This window comes from Peromyscus leucopus, chromosome 10, assembly GCF_004664715.2.
Source record: "Peromyscus leucopus breed LL Stock chromosome 10, UCI_PerLeu_2.1, whole genome shotgun sequence".
Classification (NCBI taxonomy): Eukaryota; Metazoa; Chordata; class Mammalia; order Rodentia; family Cricetidae; genus Peromyscus; species Peromyscus leucopus.
Window position 1 is genome coordinate 33,074 of NC_051071.1, and position 14,867 is coordinate 47,940.

The 14,867-nt window shown below is 54.0% G+C and overlaps 1 protein-coding gene across 1 annotated transcript; it reads right to left on the reverse strand.

Moving 5' to 3' along the window:
- Positions 1-357: 357 nt before the first annotated feature.
- Lrpap1 (LDL receptor related protein associated protein 1) lies at positions 358-14,069 on the reverse strand. Its single transcript, XM_028882286.2, has 8 exons — positions 13,789-14,069; positions 10,495-10,639; positions 7,265-7,383; positions 6,220-6,340; positions 5,578-5,724; positions 3,216-3,319; positions 1,925-2,101; positions 358-774 (listed from the first exon to the last, which is right to left on the reverse strand). Exons 1-8 carry the CDS (start codon positions 13,999-14,001, stop codon positions 712-714), a joined length of 1,089 nt encoding a protein of 362 aa, XP_028738119.1. The 5' UTR covers positions 14,002-14,069; the 3' UTR covers positions 358-711.
- Positions 14,070-14,867: the final 798 nt, after the last annotated feature.

Genomic DNA, 14,867 nt, shown 5'->3' on the forward strand with positions numbered 1-14,867 from the left:
TGTGTGAGGGATCAGATACTGAGTCTGGACATGGAAGCCCATCAGGGTATTTGGGGAGGCACAAAATGCCCCCTGCTCCCCCCCCCCACTGGCTTTCACCTCTGCCATCTTCTTCCTGAAATCTCACCTCTACTGAGCTCTTGATTTCAAACTACCTGGGGTCAGGACACCAAGGAGGGCGAGAAGGTGAGTGAAGTGGGATGGTGATTGTCTGGGGACCATGACAGAGAGGATAGGGGCCTTGAGGGAAATGCTTCAAGAGGTTCAACTAGCCCATCCCTCCTCCCTTCATCCGTAACTTACTTTGCCACGGTGCCGGCTCTGACTCAAGTTGGACCCATCCATCGAGATACCAGGCAAGGACTGGGTGGCTCAAAATCCTGCCATGTATTTAAGGACTCCGTACAGAACATTTCCAGTGACAGATTTATGTCATTTCAATGTAAACTGTGCTGCTGCAGCATGGAGAACAGTCATGTCTCACTGGTGGCTGTGCCCAAGGCCCTCAGCCAGGGTGGTGATGGCCACACGCACTTGCTCGAGAGAAAAGAAGTCCTTGCCAACCACAGCAGGATCATATTGGTGTGTCCAAGGATCCTCCTTGCCACGTCACTGTGGTCAGCCACACCAGTTACAGGGGCTGTGCATGCAGACGGCATGCTGCCGGCTCCCAGTGTCTTCAGGAGCCCCTCTGCTGGTGGCTCCCGGTCCTCAGAGCTCATTGTGCCGAGCTCTCGAGACCCTGCTGGACAGGTCCTGCAGATGCTTCTTCACCTGTGGAAGGGACACCTGTCAGTGGGGGACAGCATGGCAAGCCTGTCACTTCATGAGATCACAGGAGACAGCCGAAAACCAGTACTGAACACTGGCCCATCTTCCATTACAGAGCCAACTAGAACATGTCATAAGGAAGACTCAAAACCACAAGGGATACTAAAAACAAGCAGCTGGAAGCAGATCGTCCCAAAAGACATAGACACTGGGACATCTGTCTGCCCTATTATTTCTAGGAGACCCTGTGATGGGCCATGAGGACAGTGACTCTCCCTCACAGTGGTGGATGCCTGCAAGGGGACACGGAGAACTCCATTTCTGACCCCCTAACACCACAAGAACACTTAGAACCTTAGTGGCTTGCCAGCAAGGCCCAGGCTTGATCTCTGATTTTATGAGTTCTCTCAAAATGGTAGGTGGGAGTGCTACCCACTGGAGTCAGTTGCTGGCAGGTCTCTAAGCATACCCTGTGGCCCCAGCACCCCCAGTCTATTGTCCAGATTCACGGGGCCCCTCGCACACTGCTCCAAGTCCCTTGGCAGCCAGGGGCAGCTGAGAATGTGCTTGGATTTCAGCCTTGTCCATAAGCACTCTTCTCTTGCCACTTAACTTCTCAGATTTGCTCATTTCTGCATTGCTAACACACCCCGTGGCAGCTCAACTTGAGAAGGTACGGGAGGGGGTCTCCCATGCCGGCTGTAGTCCCAGGTCCCTCCGGAGGCAGGAAGCTGCTTCCTCGGGCTTCCAGGAACCCGTGGGGACTGCTCATGCAGCTGCTGTGCCTCTGCTTGTCTGCAGCTAACCCAGAGGTTGTTCCCCAAAGGACTCCCGGGGACCCCCACGCCTCTGCAGGACACCCCAGTCTCCCCGCAGCACGGCCAGCCTAGGATTCAAGCCCACACCTCTCAGCAGGCCAGGAAACAGCTCCCTGTCCCCGACTGCTACCATGCTTGCTGCCCTACACATCCACAGGCATCACGTCTGTTGGCAGGGCCGGCATCTGCCACACTGAGCACCTGGCCACTCCGAGCTCCCATGGATGGCATTTATGTTTCCTCGAGTCAGGAGGTCACGTGTTGAGACCCAAAGCACAGGGCTGAAGAGGACTGGGTGCAAGGGCGGGGCGGGTAGGAGGAACGGCGTGTCCCACCTTGTAGCCCAGCTCCTTGGTCTTCTCCTCCAGCAGCACGTACTTCTCCTTGTTGCGGCTGATGTGCTCGGGGTCACCGATGCTCTCCACGTGCTTCAGTTTCTGGTGGGAAATCTCCAGCTGCTTCTGGTAGTGGTTATGCTTTTCAATTTTGGCCTCAAAGTGCTTCAGCTCCTCCTGGAGGGTGTCAACAACTTAGCTTCCTCCAACACAGAGGCCCGAGGTCTCTTGTCCAGCAATGGTCCTGACCACTGCCGGCAACCACCAGGCTGCACACACGAAAACTGGTACATGCTTAACTGCTAAGAATCTCTAAATGGGGGTTGTCCACCAGAACCGGGTGGCAGCAGGGACCTTTGTACTTTCATCCCTGGGTACCTTCTTTCCCATGCTGACTCTGCTCCCGCCCACCACCTCTAGATATGGAACCTCTGGAAACAGCAGCCCTGCCTACTAGGCATCCAGCTCCTTCCTGGCGCCATGGACAGGCTGATGCCCAGGGATTATCTTCACCACAGGTGCCCTGTACCCTCTCTGCTCCCTCCTCCCCTAACAGGCCCACCACCCCAGGTCCTGGTGGTTATCCCGTCTTCTGCCTTCATGAGATCATGACTGACGGAGCCTGCATCTTAGGATACAAGGTCTCTTCCCAAGGCCACAAAAGCTCAAGCTTCATGAGGACAGGCTCACCTCCGCTTCATTGCCTTGCCTCCCAAGGTCGCCTTTGCTTCTCACAGGCTGCCTGCTCCCTTTTACCCCGTGGGTCCAGTGCTTTCTGGGAGGTCAGTGGCAGCCTCTAGAAGACCCACCCCTGGAGCTCCTTGGGCACAGACACACTGGAGGAGCCTTGGACTTGGGGGCCTCAAACCATGTCCCAAGCATGTTCCACCCTACCCTAAATAGCAACTAACTATCAACAATCCTGCTTAGAAGATACTTCACCCCTCAGCCTCCGCAGCTCTGCCCACACCTCACACCTTGGCCGTCATCCCTCTCAGCTTCTCACAGCACAATGCCAGGCAGCCCCTCTTCCCCACTCCAACCAGATGCCACACACAGGAAGTACTGAGACTGGGGGCATGGGAGGTGTGTGCCCACCTGCTGCCACTTGGCTTCCAACCAGGATGACAGGGCTGCAGAGGCCAGGGGCAGGCAGGTAAAGGGTCAGGACAAAAACATGAAGGGACTGCAGTATGAGGAAAAAGAACAGAGAGCCTGATCCCACTGGAGACCGGCAAGAGACGGAGGCCACAAGAGAAGGTGACACATCTTTGCCTCCCAGTTTCCTTACCCGGAATGACTCCAGTTCCTTCTCGGTGAAGTTGGCAGACTGGGCCAGGTCCCACAGATCTATCACTCGGGGCTCTTCAAACTCTGCAGGAGAGCAAGGGTCATCTGTCTGGGTAGGTAGAGGACACACCCTGGGGCTGGGGGCCCATGTGGCCTGTCAGCCTGAGGGAATACTGTGTGTGTTGCATCTTGGGAGCACTAAGTAAGTACCTGGTCTATGTTCACAGCACCAGCTTAGATGTAGCCTGATTGTAACGTCACTGCCTGCAGTGAGGGGTCATATCCCCTGGACTCAGAATCGCCTGCTACACCTGGCCAGGACCATCAGCACAGCCCTGACCACTGCTGAGGTGAAAGGAGTGAGAGCTGGGGTGTGATAGGTCCATGAAGACCAGATGGGCATATCAACTCACCTCTGGGGGTAAACAGCAAGGCTCCCTGGTCTGGCTACTCCTGAGCCACAGCAGAAGATCCTAGTCTTCCACAGGGCTCCTCCTGTCTAGGACCCAAGGGAACCCTGTTTTTCCTGGGAGTGTAGGGGCTAGGAACGGGCAGGCCAGTGAGAGAAGCGAAGGGACTGTCTGGATGCAGCTCCCTAGGAGATGGCCCATGGAGGGCAGTGCTGCAGAATATTTGTTTAACCATGTAAAGATGTGCTGCACTTGTTTAATTATGCAAAGATGTGTTGCTGTCTCACCTTGCCTGCCTAAGGCACCTGATTGGTCGAATAAAAAAGCTGAGTAGCCAATAGTGAGGAAGGAGGTATAGGCGGGACTTCCGGGCAGGAAGAGTAAGTAGGAGGAGGAATTTAGGCTGAGGGTGGGGTACAGAAGAAGGAAGAAAGAAACAGATGCCAGGGGCCAGCCAGACATGAAGAAAGCAGGAAAGTAGGAAGGACATACAGAATGAAAGGTAAAAAGCCCTGAGGCAAAACAGATGAATAGAAAGAATCAGGTTAAATTAAATTAAGTTAAAAGAGCTAGTGGGACAAGTCTCAGCTAAGGCTGAGGATTCATAACTAATAATAAATTTCCGTGTCTTTATTTGGGAGCTGGTTGGCGGCCCAAAGACAAAATTCCAACTATAGAGCAGGATTGTGGTTGGAGAAAGAGGTGACACGCAGCACATTGACCATGGCCAGACTCCCTTGTATAGTCCCATTAACCCAACAACAGTACCTCACAGCTGGCCTACAAGGTAGATTGGTCACCTCCACAGCAAGCAGTCTTGGGAAAGGGTGCTAAGACTTCACAGTAGACCTCAAGCCCAGCCCCACAAGGCCTTGCAGGTGCTGCCCCAGAAGGAGGAGGTTCTGCCTGGGCCCATGCTATCTAAGGCTGAGCAAGCAGGACTCTATCCATTGCTGGCTACTGCCCTGTGTTTAGGGATGAAACTAGGTACCTACTGCCTAGAACCCCAGGATGGACAGCAAGCCTGGCCCCAACACTTTTGTAAGCCCCAGAGGATGGGACTGTCACTGCCGCAGAAATCGTCATCCTGTTTGATAGAAGGGCTAAAGGCCAGTGTGAGATCACTGGCAAAGCTGGCCTCCACTGGCAAGGGTTCGGGGAGAGAGTCCTGTGTGAGATTATCAAGACTGAAAAGGCAGCCTGGGTGAGCCACCACCCGGAGGGCCACCCTGCTACCACTTCAAGCCAATTCTGGTGATTAACCTTTATGAGAGTTTTGCCTGCATGTATGTCCATGTATCTATCACAGGCATGGTGCCCACGGAGGCCAGAAGAGGGCACTGGACCACCTGGGACTGGAGTTAGATGGTTGTGAACTGCCATGTCGGTGCCAGGGATAGAACCCGGGTCCTCTGGAGGAGACCAGTGCTCCTAACCACTGAGCCATCTCTCTTTAGTTCCCAGCCCAGACATTTATATTACAGTAAGTGAGGCCCAGGACAGGCCACTCTTCAACACAGACAAGGACTGAGTTTGACAAGTCTCCTGGGCACTCCTGAGTCCATGTACCTGTCCCCTAAGCATGTGTCTGTCAGTCTGCCCGCCTCAAACAGAAGCAGACAATTCCCCCATCAGGCATAAACTGCACATAGGATGCTGGGCGGTGGTGGCGCATGCTTTTGTTCCCAGCTCTCGGGAGGCAGAGCCAGGTGGATCTCTGTGAGTTCAAGGCCAGCCTGATCTACAGAGTGAGATCCAGGACAGGCACCAAAGCCACACAGAGAAAACACTATCTTAAAAAAACAAACAAAAACAAAACAAAACAAAAAAACAACAACAAAATCAAAACCAAACAACAACAACAACAACAATAATAATAATAATAATAATAATAATAATAATAAATAAACTGCACACCGACAGGGGCAAGCAAGGCTTACCGGTGGTGGGGGCTGTAGCCCTGGTGGCTGACCTTCCTCAGGCGGTCTAGGCCCTGGTTGATACTCCGCAGCCTGTCCTTCAGCTCACTGTGCTTGCTGCTCAGCGCGTCGCTCTTGATGTGGCTCATGTCGGAAGGACTGAGAAGGTTCTCATAACCTTCTGTGGAACAAGACGCAGCATGTCCGACAAGGCCTTCCCCTGCAGGCCTGGGGTCCCAGCGGCCACGACGGCCCTGAGTCCATCCACTGGCCATGCCTCTGCGACCCCGAGTGCTGGCTGGTGCATGTGCTTTCTTTCTCACACAAACGTCTAAGGGTGGAGGTCTCGGCATCTGTACCCAAAGGCCTGCCCCAGGGACCAACTTTCTCGGGTCCCCTACTTGGCAAGGTCACACCAGTCAGAAGTGATGGTGGCTGGCTTGTGTTGGAGCGAGGTGGCTTGCTACGTCAGGGTACCTCAGTCACCCCAGAAGCCACCTTTCATCTGTGCAGCCGGACTGGTATAACATGACTGGTACAAAACCTGTTGGCGTCCATGGACATGGGTAGAAACACGAGAACAGTGTCCCGTCCCCTCCCCACAACCCTTGGGAACCGTGGAACACCGTGCCTGGCACAGGTGGACGTGGGGGGCATAGGTGGACACGGGGCGCACCTTCAGCTCTGCTCAGTGTGTCCAGCATCACATTGTATTCGTGGATCTTCTCTTTGTGGTGCAGAAACTCCCGCCACAGCTTGTCTAGTTCTTCACTGGAGAATTTCCCTGATGTCTTTGCCTGAGAAGAAACAGCCTGGAGTGACCATGCCTGTCTCATCATCAGCACACCCCCAGGAGTTCAGGCACCTTGTCGGCAGGATCCTTGCTCCAGAGCAAAGAGCTTGGGGCTGTTCTCATCCTCTGCAAGCCTTGTGACCCTCTACAAAGTGTGTGTACCAGGAGAAGAAAACCCCAGTTGGAAGCTCCTGATGGACAGTGTCCCTTTTCCTTGATGTCCACAGATACGACAGGGCTGGCCAGAGAAGAGAGAGGAAGGACCCTGACTGAGGAAGTTACCTACATCTGCTTAGCTCTTCTGGCTGTGTGGATGGTGGTGACAGCAGGGCCATCTCCATGGTCCAGCAGGGACTAGATGAGTGTAACCCAGACGGGCTCCTCTGGGAGCGGGACCAAGTGAGCCTGTGGCACTGAACCGCTGCCATATCCCAATGCCCACCCTGCACCTGTGCTCTGCTTAGGTCTGCACCCCAAAGCAAAGATGGGCCAGACCCAGCACTGCCCGCCTTCCCAATCACGGCACCCAGAGCCCACGCTGACATTGCACCCAGCTGAGGGCCCCCTTCCTAAGCACAGAAGCAAGACCGCAGGCCGGTCCCAGAGACAAAGCAAAGACAGAGCGGCCTGACCTGACACACCTGTGTGATTTAGCCACACACCCTGAAGAGTCTAATGCCTGCCGTCCTGACAGCCAGGAGCAGTGTAGAACTCCTCTGTTGACCAACCAGGACAGCAGACTTCACAGGAAGGGAAGTCTGAGCACAGATCATGTCTCGTGGAGAAGCCAGCAGCCTGAGTTGGTTCCCACACAGCAGGCTTCACCACAGAGCAGGCAGCAAGACCACAGAGAGAGCCCCACGGCCCCACATCTTAACTCTATAGGTCGGCCCAAGTTCAGAAGGGGAGGGGGGAAGGTGAGTGGTACCTTGTGCCACAACTTCTCCAGCCTGGGGTCCCCCAGCTCGTCCTGGGTGTCTTCAAGTGCGTTGCTGTGCACCATCTGGGTGTCCTTCCTCCCATCCAGTCCGTACCTGGCCAAGATGACTAGAGAGCGGGGATTTGATTTTTAGTGGACACTGTTTGCCTTGACAGGCAGAAGCTGCCACGGGGGCCTGTAAGGTGAGTCTGCTTCTCATTTTCTAGAAGATTCCTTTTACCCTTCTCCTAAGTGATCTGGGAAAACACGCACCCGGTTAGGGCATGGCCAGGGAGTCACAGACATCCTGAACTCCATCCACCACAGACACCCCCCGCTTGAGCCCTCCTGAATCAGGAGCTCATGGGAGGGTGTGACCTGATAGGTGTGGAGGAGGACCGCATTATGATGCTCCCATTTCTGGCATATGCCAAACCCCTGCAAAACCCAGCACAGAACAGTCTCCTGGGTGCCAGGGTGATAGCTGGGAGAGGCTGGCCAACAGGCGCCTGGCCTCGGAGATGCCCAGGCTCTGTGCCAACCTACACCACAGCCCCTCCATTCTGGAGGACTCGGCACCTTTTGTTACCAACACATAACAAGGGCAGGCCGGCCAGCTAACTTCAGAAATGCCTGGCCTCTAACTTCCATGCCCCTGCCAGCCAGGCTGCCCTGGAACTTGTATTCCATGAGCAGCCACTCAAAATGTCTGTTTGGTTAGAGGGTTTGCTTGTCTCTTAAAGGCAGAGACTCCTAGGCCTAACGTCTGCTTAGCCACTGGGGATAGGTCCCTCCCGTGACCCTGTCTTCTCTAGAAAGGGTTTGTTGTGTCACCCTGTCAGATCCAAGCCGGTGACCCACTGACCCCCAGCATTTCCTTGGGGCCTTCCCCACACCACACTCACTGGACAGTTCTACATGGCACTGTGGTCTCCACGCTCCAGTGCGTCAGTGGCCACATGGCTGACACTGCAGCCCCCACCTCGTCCCTTCTTCTGGGGTCTGCTTTCAGTCACGGCCAGCCCTTCAAGTGTCCCCGTTGCTCAGTCTGTACCTGTCTTTGGGGGATTTCTACCCTTTTCCCAGGCCTAAGAACCAAGGTGCCTCATTTTGTCTGGAAGCTTGAACCCCGGGCACCTGGTATAATATGCATTCCTACCGTCCAGTTTGTGAGCACAGGGCCTTACCCCACAGTCACAAGCGGTCTGTAGCTTTCTAGATGACCATGGAAAGCCACTTCTTCTACTCATAGGTCAGGAGGCATCCGTGAGCAGACAGTGTGGGTACATACACTGACTTGATTTGGACTCTAACTCAGACATGCAAAGCTATTAAGTGGACAGCCGCTGGTGCCTGTAATCCCTGCTAGTGGGAGGCTCAGGCAGGAGGATTGCTGGAGTCTTGGAGTCTGGGGGCTCAGATACCTCAGCCTCAGAAAGCCAGTGCCTGGCATTGCCTCTGCAACTTTGCTGCCCAGCCCAAGCCTGCTCATTGCTTGCCACCATGGGAAAGAGCTGTCACTGTTACCCTCAAGCTGGGTAACCCTGGTGCCTGAGCTGGGTAGGGGTAGGAGGGGAGCTTGGGCAGAGGGGGCTTTATCAGACTCGGGGCCCATAAGCAAATTGCTCAAGACTGTTCAGAAGTAAAGCTGAGCAAGGTTCTGGATCCTGGAGTGCTGAGCTCTGTATGAAATGGAATCCCAGAAAGTTGAGGTGTCACATAGTTCCCAACAGTGTCCAGGTCCAGCCAGGGGAGTGAGGTAGCCCTGGAGCTGATAGTGGGCACGACCCCTGAATAGACAGGATCGCTGCCTCATAGGACTGAGTCCATGCGGGGTTTTGCACACAGGAGCTGAGGGTCTAGATGAGGCTGCTTCCATGAGACTAGGCCTTAAGGATCTGGCCTGGCCCAGGGTAGAGCTGGCTATAGCTAGGGGACCTAACCCCTTCCTTGTGATTACCAGCAGTGTCTGTTTCCTACCCCCAGGTTACCGGTCTGTACTCTGTACTTTGGTCCCCAAGGTGTGGGACCAGCATTGACAATGACTTGAGCAATGAATGGACCACAGCCAGAGGGTAGCCAGCATCAGTAAACAAACACCCATCTACCAAGTGCTTATAAGAGTCAGCTTCCGGTGTCGGCTCCAAACCCTGATAGGTCGGCTGCCTAGCACCAGTGAGAAGAAATCATCGCCCAAGCAGCCTTGTCCTTGAGTTGTGGGCCAGATTCTGCCAAGCTGGAAGAAACTACTCCCTGCCCAGGACCCTGGCTAGCCAGAGGCTGGTCACTAGCCCATGTCTTTGGAACGTCTGCATCCCTCTATCTCTGAGCCCAACCCCATCTCTGCAGAGATGGCTGCCTACTTCCCTCTGGCAGCTCCTGGCCTCCTCTCCTGGGGGACCAACTCCACATTGGACATCAGGCCTGAGGTATGGACTCTGAGGGCTAGTTCTGAAGAAGCCACCTGTGTGAACCCTGGGTACAGTTCAGTTGCTGAGGCCAGTCAACAAGAACTCCACCCATCCTGCAGTCCAGTGGCGTCTCATGGTGGCTACTCCACTTAGTTTGGGACTTCCATGAGAGGCAGCACATGACCAGGTCATGTAGGAAGCAGTGTGTTAGCTCAAGGAGTAGGGGTACAGTGGATGGGGTGGCAGAGCTAGGTAGAACCCCACTGCCCAGGGCATACACAAGGGTTGGTGGCCAGTCTACGTGCTGTATCCTGAATGCCACAGGATGGCACACAATGAACCCAACTCTTCCTATTAGTGCCTGAGTGTGGGCTGAGGGTGTTGGGAGGATGGCAGAGGAAAATCCAAGTGGAGCAGTCACACCTATCATCTAGACCTAAGGATGCATAAGTATGCACACCGAATAGGGCATGTGAGAGCTCTGCCCACCTTCAATGTCCACAACAAGGAGATGCTCACAACCCTGCCTTACCAGCATAGTCCATTCTGAGATCATACCTGCTTCCTCATCTGGCTGACAACATCCTATATCCTGTTCCTGGCCAAAAAGCTCTAGAGCCTTTGGTTGCCTGGGTATCAATTCGTCAAGTCCCCAGCCCTGACGCCCTTCCAACATTCAGAAAGCAGCACAGAGACTTTTGACCACGACCCAGGACATCTGTCCTCAGATGAGCCACCTCGCAGGCTACACTTGATGTCTCAATATCCCCCCTCTCTCAACTTGGCCCCTAGCTGGTGGCTGCACCCGCCGTGAGAACGGGAAGGTACCATTGAGGTTGTGGATCACTTTTGCTTCTTTCTCCCCATCCTCGTCCAAGCCTTCCGCCTTCAGCTTCTTCCAGTTGAGTTCGTCCCTTTCCTGTATCTTCAGGTCAGAGTGGAGCTCCGCCAGCTTCACAGGAGACAGATGAAGCTGCCCGAGAAGAAAGGAGCGACATGTGATGAGCTCCGTGGGGGCAGGGGGTGACTAGGAGTCCAGAGTGGACAGGGCTGGAAGGTGCTGACAAGACACACAAGGACTTCAGAGACTGTGCTCTGTGTCAGGAACCCAGCTGAGGTGAGGTCTGCTGTCAGCAGCCTCCTGCAACAGGGCAGGACACCTTTATGTTCTTTTTTGTTTGTTTGTTTTGGTTTATTTTGTTTTCAAGACAAGGTTTCTCTGTATAACAGTCCTGGCTGTCCTGGAACTCGCTTTATAGACCAGGCTGACCTCAAACTCACTGAGATCCTCCTGCCCCTGCCTCCCAAGTGCTGGGATTAAAGGTATGCCCACCACCACCCGGCTACACCTTCCCATTCTGACACCTGGAGCTATGTACGAGGTAAAGGGCTGGACTTGGTGAAGAAATGATTTTTCTACAATAAGTGTGAGAAGAAAAAAAAACACCACATAGTAGAAGACTGAGTTTACAGAAAACTTCCCAATAAAAACTTGATTTTTTTTTTTTTTTTTGAGGTGCTAGGACTGGGATCCAGGGCCTTGTACTTGTACATTCCAGGCATACTACCACAGAGAGAGCTTGTCTCAAAAAAAAAAAAAAAAAAAAAAAAAAAAATCAGAAGGAAGGACCGCCCTCCCAGGGGACCTGAGAAGTCAACTCCTGTTATCTGAACACATGGCCGCTCTAAGAGTCGATGAGAAACTGAGTCTCTGGGAGCGTGTAACGACTTGCAGAGGTTCCCCTCTTCCCAACTCCAAGGACAGTCCTTTGCTCTCCACATTGCCCAGGAGTCTCCATCTTGTAACGCACTAGGCATGGCACAGCACTGAGTCAGGATGGTTGGTTGAGCTGGGAGTCCCCCACTGACCGGCTCACAGCTCATCCTAAGCTTGTCTATGAAACAGGAACTGGGTAATACCAGAGTCAGGGCATGAGGGCTAGACTGGCATGAAGCAATGACTCCCCAAAAGTCACACTGCTCAATCTCACAAGATGGAGGTGGGTCCCAGGCCTCTGCAGAGTTCTCCCATGACCCACTCCATTCCCCGGGCTCTCAAGACTGACCTCAGTTCTAAAGGTGGGCTGGAACTGGGGTGCGGCAAACAGCTCTGCCACACCTTTTCTTTGGCTTCATACATGATAAAACTATATTCCATTCACTACAATGTAGTTTTGCATTTGGAAAACAAAGAAACAGAGACTGTTTAAAGACTAAATAAAACCTCCCTGAATGGTGAAGATCATTGAGAACCCCTAGGAGACTATAATCCAGGAAAGGCCTAGGTGAGCACCCTATCTACCTAAAGGGTGGAGGTAGGGGTGGGAGATGGCCGCACTAATAACTATTGAATCCTGAAGGAACAGAAGGCCAATTCCAAATGTTTACATGAAAGATAAGAACCTGGTGCTCTTCCCCTCAGCCGAGGTGACTTAGCAGCTAGGACACAGTTGGAAACCTTCATGTCTGAAAGGAAAAGCAACACTACTCAACTTTGGAAGTAAGGAGTAGACAGACACAAGGCAGCCTAAAAGGAAAGCCACCTGGAAGACATCTATCCCCTTCCCTTTAGCAGAACTTTAAGGCTCCAGGGCTGGAAGGACATGCAGCCCAAGGCTTAGCCAGGATGAGGAGAGCAGCCATCCCAGCAGTGACAAGGAGCTGTGGACAATCAGGAGACATAACTGATGCTGCAACAGATGAGTGGGTACAGCAGGGAAGAACCCAGGGACCACACAGGCACAGGATGAGGACAGGTGACAACCGGCCACAGCAGGTCTGAGAAAGTCACCTGGACATGCAGGTGGAGGACTTGGGGCCAGCTTCTGAGCAAAAGGGGATGCCAGGCTCTGTGGGCACCAGACTGCATTTCCCCAACAGACTTTGTCTCTATCGGACTAGTGTTGTCTTCAGGGTCCCCATCCTTCTCCTGGGTAATCTCAGGTGAACAGTGTTCCTCACAGTGAACATCACAGTGGGCATGTGAGACAGCTGTCGGGGGAGGGCAATCCTTTTCACTCTAGATGGTTCCCAGGCTGACACTCTGCTGGTGTCCACTCCTCACTGTGCTCCTGGCCTGTTTCTCCAGGGAGCTGAACTGCTCCTTCAGGCCACAGGGCTGTCCCAAACCTTCAAGGCTGGACACTGCACACTGTCCCCTCTTTTGCAGCAGCAAGACACTGGCTGGGCCCTGTGGTAGTTCAGGAGGGGCCTGTGGGGCTGTCCACCACTCCTCTTGCCCCAGAAGCCAACCTCCCAACTATCTCTCCATCCTAATCCTCCAGGGTCAAAGTTTCTCCACTGTTTTCTTTGAAAACTCATTCTTCATTTGCAAATTATTTACTATCCTCCCAAACTCAGGAATGTTCAAGCTGGAGGGCTAAAGGGCTACTTACTCTCTTCAAGCTAGAGTGGAAGAGACTGTGGCCCCGAGGGCCTATTTATACCACAACAAAAGCCCTGCTTTAGGATCTCAATCAGGGAGGGGACACAAGTTCCAAGCCAGCCCTCAGGCTCTTCCTATCTCCATTCCAAAAGGAGGAGAATCAGATAAAGATATCTGCTAAATGTGAGTTAGGCATTCTCCAGGTCTTGTGTAGTGACACCCCTCACCCCCCTGGGAAAGGCATCCAAATTAACTAGCTCTGCTAGCAACTGAGACATCTGCTGTTCCTCTACTGTCACCATCTCAGGTCATCTGCTTTTCTTCTTTGCATAGGGGGAAAATATAAATAAAAGAAAAGGCTTGCAAACCAGATCTCATGTAGAAAGCACCCGGCTACCCGCATCTGAATAACTGGCTCTTTGGAAAATTGGCTTTCTGGACAGAGTGATCTGGTGTGCTTAGGTAGGAAGGGTAGGCATCACTCATTCTTTGGGGTCCCCAGCTACACTAAAGGCAACCGCAGCCCCGTACGATCAGCATCAAGTTCCTCTTGGGCCTTTGGGTCTCTCCTTATTGCAAGGTCTGGGTGGCCCACCTGACACTTAGGGGAAGCAGTACAAAGGGTAGGCTGCCCTCGGCCTGGAGGCCACGCCAACCTCTTGACCAGGGCACTGTTCTCCTTTGCTCACAAGCAACTCCTCACCCCCAGCCCCGTGCATCTCCCCGATCCCGCTCACCCGCTGGGCCTTCTCCCATAGCTGGTTCAGCTTCTCCATGCGGAACTCCTCCCCAGGCTCGCGCTTGGCGGCCATCTCAGGCTCGTTCTTCTCCCGCGAGTACTTGCCGCCATGACCGGCGATGGGCTGGGGCACGAGCAGCAGCGGCAGAAACAACAGCACCCACAGTTGGAGCCGAGGCAGCGTAGAAACCCTCTCTCTTCGCGGCGCCATCTTTCTCTGCAGAGCCTGAGGCTCGCCGACTGACAGGCTTGGTCGTGTAGGACCGCCCACCTGTAGCCCCGCCCACCTCCAGACCCCGCCTCTCCCCTTCTCCCGACCCCGCCCTCCTCCAAGCCCCGCCCACATGCCTGCCCTTCTCTCGGTTTCTGACCCAGTCTACTGGCTCAGCTCCGCCCACCGCGTGCAGAGAGCAAAGGTCCCAGCGCATTTCATGCTCTGGGCCTGGGGCTGCGGCCTGCAGAGCCCACCAGCAGGTCTCCTGGGTTCCTCCAAGAAGGGGAAACTGGGAAAGTCGGGCCCTGCGGCCGAACTGGGGCTGCTCCGTCTCATCTGCGTCCTCACGCACAGCCCCACTCATGTAATCACGCAAGAAGCGCGGCGGGAGAGGGTTTTGCTACTAAACCCGGGAACAGCTATCTCAGCTTGATCTTTGGGACGCTTCCCCTCCGCGCGGGTTCCAATTGACAGGCTTTGTGCACCTTCCTAGTCTCTTCCCACCTGCAGCTCTGAAGAAACTCTCCCGTGGACAGAATGAGGCGTGGCCAGCCTGTTGGGGGCGTGGCCTGGCCTGGAGAGAGCCTGGCCCTGAAAGGAACCCAGGGTCTGGTACAGGCACCAGCACAGTTTGGGGGACTAAGAGGGACAGGCAGAAGAGTCATCTGGTGAGGATGACCCGAAAGGCTCTCCAATGGAGAGGGACATAGAGGACAAAGGGAAGGGTCTTTGGGGGAGCCAGTGCTTATTTTTTTAGTTTTAAGCTGTATCTTGTGTTTCTCCAGAAAGGGTTCAGGATGCCTGGAAACCTGGTGATTTGCCAAAATTGGCACCTGTTTTCTGAGCTCTTTTGTTTTGTTTTT

Bases quoted from the DNA above. Each gene is read 5' to 3' on its own strand.
- Lrpap1 (XM_028882286.2), bottom strand. From the start codon at position 14,001: ATGGCGCCGCGAAGAGAGAGGGTTTCTACGCTGCCTCGGCTCCAACTG. The intron at 10,640-13,788 runs GTGAGCGGGATC...CTTCTCGGGCAG, and splicing joins TATGGGAGAAGGCCCAGCGG to CTTCATCTGTCTCCTGTGAA. The intron at 3,320-5,577 runs GCCCCCACCACC...CTACCCAGACAG, and splicing joins GGTCAGCCACCAGGGCTACA to ATGACCCTTGCTCTCCTGCA.